Here is a 4,534-nt window from a genome sequence, read left to right as displayed (position 1 = left end):
TTAGTGGAGGATATAGATGCTTCATGATCTCTCGTAGTTGTAATTAATCACTCTAAAGTCTAAACTAAAATAACACAAAACAATCAAGAGTTAATCCAGTTGGTAAAAAATCGGCTTATAACCCAAAAGGTCGTAAGTTCGAATTCTGCTACCGATGCGAGGACCTTGTTGGTGGGTGATAGGCATTAGGCATGTCCTGGTCCTGATGAGCTCTCGAGACCCAACTCACCTAAACATTTTTTTATTAAAAAAAAAAAGACAACAAACAAAAAGGCTTTTAATGCAGATACAAGCTGACGACGTCAAAGACTTTATATGCAAAGTCCAATTAATCCCGTCTCTAAGGGCGCTGTCCTTTCAGCAATTTGAAGAGCCACATTGAAATTATTAGTTTCATTTCACGCTCTTCTTCTAAACATTTTTATTATAAATATTTTTAAATTTAATCACATAGATTTTGAATTATATACTACAATCTTAAAGAGCACTTTTTTTTTTCATTATGATGCTCCATAAGAAGATTAAATAAACATATTTATGATAAAATAAGACAAAATGATATAGGTATACATGGAATGTAGACAAAGCAATATGTTGTTTTTAGTTTTTCTTTCATGTGTTATAATATGACCTTGACTTCGCATTATGTCCTTCCAAACAGAAATATAGTGATTCATTTTTATATATTTAGTAAATAAATTTTATCCTATCTAGTAACTTCATTTTTTAAAGAGTTGAATGGTGCAAGACAATAGTTATTACTACTAATTTTAGAATAAGATCAAAATGACTTAGAGTTAAACCATATAAAATCTAAATACTACTACCTCCCGTCCTTCATACTCTCTCAGTCCTAAATGTAGAACCCATTTTATAATACAATTTGCATTATAAAATGGGTCTTACATTTAAGATTGAAAAGAAAATGAGATATAGAATAGGATTGGAGGTAATATGAATATACTTAATCATAGTTTTTCATACACCGCGTGAAAAGAGCCCAGTAGGTCCAAACACAATTTTACATAAACTAACATAGTTATAAACACCTATTAATAATTTTTACAATAATTAAAAAAACTAGTTATTTTTATAAAATGTCAAAATTACCCTCAATAAAAGCCATAAATAACCTACACACTCAGCACACAAACTACCATATTTAGAGTAGAGCTGGGAATCAGGGCCGGCCCTTCAGGGCTGGCGGGCTTAAAAGGGCTGGCCCTCCAGGGCTGAAATTTTAAAAATACCTTAATTTGCTAGGCCCAACCCTTAACCTGCAGGGCCGGGGCCGGCCTGCGAGCTTTTGGCCCGTTTAAGAAAAAATACTATTTTTTTATATTTATCATATTTTTTTATAAAAATATAAAAATAAATCAATGAAATTATTAATAAAATACATAAATATGAATAAAATTAAGTTACAAATATAAAATATCATCATATATAAATATTCATCAACATCTAAGAACATCTAAAACATTCATTAACAAGATAACATCTAAAAGTTTTATTTATAATGCAATTGTGTAATAAATAAACACTATCATTGATCTTTTGAAACTTCATCATCACTATAATTAATTACTTTTCTTTATAAGTATGCTTTTCTTTCGTAACAAAAATATCAAGTTTTTCTTCTTTATAAGAATTTTATTTTTAAATTTTACAATCTAACTATTATTTTACTTTAATGTGAGAAACATTGTTGTTGAAACTCATGAATTTCTAATTCAAATTATAGAATCACAAGTTATATAAGTATAAAAATATTCTATTATCAAATATATATATAGTTTAAAAATATTAACGCATATAATATAAATCAAATTATTATTAAAGTCCAAATTAACCCATTTTTTAAAAATTTAATTGGATAAATTATTGTCTAAAACTAAATTTAATTTTAAAATGATAAAAATAACTAAATATTTAAAATATTATTAACAATGTAAAAAATTAATAACATTAATATTATATAAAAAATTTTAAAAAATAAAAAAATTATAAAATGGCTTAAAAGGGCCGGCCCTTTTAAGCCCTCGGCCTTCCAGGACCAGCCCTCTAGGGTTTATTTCTCATTTTAAGAGAAAAATATCAAACCCGGCCCTCATAATTTCAGGACCTAAATGGGCCGGCCTGACGGGCTCGGCCCGTTTTCCCGGCTCTAATTCAGAGTACAGAACCAGCAGCCTCTTTTTTTTTTGGTACAAGTGAAGGCTAAAAGCCCAAGTTAAATACCGTTAGGATTGATTCCTGCACAATCATGATCCACTAGAGTTCGCAAACTCTCAGGGCAATTATCCCAAAAAGAGGAGTGAGAGATGCCCATCTTCGCAAGTCCGTCTGCCACCTTGTTCCCTTCTCTTGTTATATGCTTCAGCACAATTGTCCAGCTGAAATTCAGTAGCTCACAGATTCTAAAGAAAACAAGATTTCCATTTTGAATCTCAGCCTCTTTTATGAGAGTAAGGGTGAGATGCCATTTGAACAGTAAGCTCTTGGCATTGGATTAATATAATCTTTGGGCTTTTGAATTTGTTCTTATTTTCATATTAGTCTTTCAAATTTCAAACCATAAGTTTTGATCCTTTAAGAGACAAAAGGATCCAAATTTTTATTGGGTTATAGAGGCTAATGTTTTAAATGCAAAGAAACTTGAGATACCAAATCCTATGACTTGAAATTTAAAGAACCAAAACTAAAATGAGAACAAATTTAAGAGACTAAAATTTGAATTAATCCCTTGACTTTTCAGTATTATTTGTAAAAAAAAAATGATAATTAACATTTTTGACCTTGGCAATTGATACAAATTATATAAATTTATTAATTGGATTATCATCATTGCGTTGTGCATTTTGATTATTTTATGATTGCCGGTGACAAGGGCCAGGAATTTAATGCGAGACTTTCCGGAAAAGAATCATCGTACAATAATTCACCCAATGAAACGTTATTATATGGCAGCAGCAGCCAGTGCGGACAAATATGGTGCCGGTCCTAAATAATGCATTTGTCCATGGCATACTATTTAAATCGCTTCCCATTTTTCTTGTCCTTTGGCCAGTGGATCCCATGTCATATCAGGTTCCAAATAAATTACGATGTTATTCACAATTCATATTAAATTTACAAATTTATGCTGACAAGGTCTCTCTTTTTTAAAAAAAAAAAAATTTGTCCCTCTAAAATATAGATAATTTAATAAATATAAAATTAGGTTAAAAATCTCATATAAGACGAAATATTATTTTAGGAATTTAAATTATATGATTTATATTTCTACTTTATTTTCTAAATTATAGATATCTAAGACTAAATTTTTTTTTATTTCATTATATTTTAAATAAATTTACATAATATACAAATATATTATGCTCTACATCACTTTGTTCGATTTTATGTTTTAAAAAACTCACAATTTAACCATATGTTCCCGAATATCCATGTAATATTCTTATTACTCCCAGCAACAGAGGATCTGGCTTGTGGGTGTGGCAGCAGATAGGGGGAGATCAAGTTTGTTTTGCGGAGTACAAAGGCAAGCACTTGAAGGTTTACAAAACAAACATCAGATCACAAAACGGAATCTGGAGGAGATCAAGTTGAAACAACGTACTTCGCCGGAAAGAGACGAATGACGATGCTCCCAGGCCGCCTTTCATCTTTGGAATTAAAAATTTCCCAACCAACTCTTTCTTGGACGGATACTTTGTCACAAAGTAGAAGGAATTAACAATGTCGCTTGACAAAATATTTCTCATAAATCCTTTCCTCCGGTGTTCCATTTCAATTCGATTACTCGAAATCTAACATGCAGGACGCTATCACTATGAAGTCACTATCCCACAGTCTCCTCTGTTTTCCTCCTCTGCTAACGAAGAGACCCCAAAAATATCAATCCATCTCCACCAGCCCTGCCGGAAAGTTCTGTGTTTTTCGGGCGGAGATGCCAGCTATGACGTCTGTAGCAACACCCACGAGCTTTGGGTTCGTGAATTTGATGGAGACATTCACTGTGGATGTGCAGAGAGCGGAGAACAGGCCATTGAACGTGCCTTTGGTCGCCCCTTTTACGATCGCTTCTTCGAGATTAGACAAGGTGGAGAACGTGGCAATTAGAGTTGAATTGAGGAATGGTTCTGTCGGGTGGGGAGAGGCACCAATCTTGCCTTTTGTCACTGCAGAGGATCAACCTACTGCCATGGCCAATGCCGCTGAGGCATGTGACTTCTTGCGGCAAGCTCCTGCGCTGACATTGGGCTCCTTGTTGAAGGAGATTGGGGCTATTCTTCCAGGCCACGAGTTCGCTTCGGTGGGTGACATTGAACTCTGGTTTCGTTCTATTTATTGATTGTATTGCTTGCTATTATGGCAATTTGATTGTTTGTAGTTCTGGCCTGATGCTATATTCATTTACTTTTGAAAATGACGTGTCTATGTGCAATGCTTTGAATGCCCAACTGAATGCCATTTCAAATTGGAGCAGAAAACTACTATGCATCTGTTACCTTTTAAAAAGCCCTCCTTT

General features: G+C 33.0%; 1 protein-coding gene across 1 annotated transcript; it reads left to right on the top strand.

The window, feature by feature from the left end:
• Window positions 1-3,817: 3,817 nt before the first annotated feature.
• LOC114744412 (L-Ala-D/L-amino acid epimerase-like) lies at window positions 3,818-4,357 on the top strand. The gene has a single exon (XM_028932584.1). The coding sequence runs from the start codon at window positions 3,818-3,820 to the stop codon at window positions 4,355-4,357; it is 540 nt and encodes a 179-aa protein (XP_028788417.1).
• The last annotated feature ends 177 nt before the right edge of the window (window positions 4,358-4,534 follow it).

The sequence above is a fragment of the Neltuma alba genome, unplaced genomic scaffold (genome assembly GCF_004799145.2).
Source record: "Neltuma alba isolate B1F8T4 unplaced genomic scaffold, ASM479914v2 tig00004362_pilon, whole genome shotgun sequence".
Taxonomy (NCBI): Eukaryota; Viridiplantae; Streptophyta; class Magnoliopsida; order Fabales; family Fabaceae; genus Neltuma; species Neltuma alba.
Note: the sequence above shows the minus strand (reverse complement) of the source record. Positions and strands in the feature narration are given on the sequence as shown.

Coding starts and splice junctions, on each gene's coding strand:
- LOC114744412 (XM_028932584.1), top strand. CDS start 3,818: ATGCAGGACGCTATCACTATGAAGTCACTATCCCACAGTCTCCTCTGT.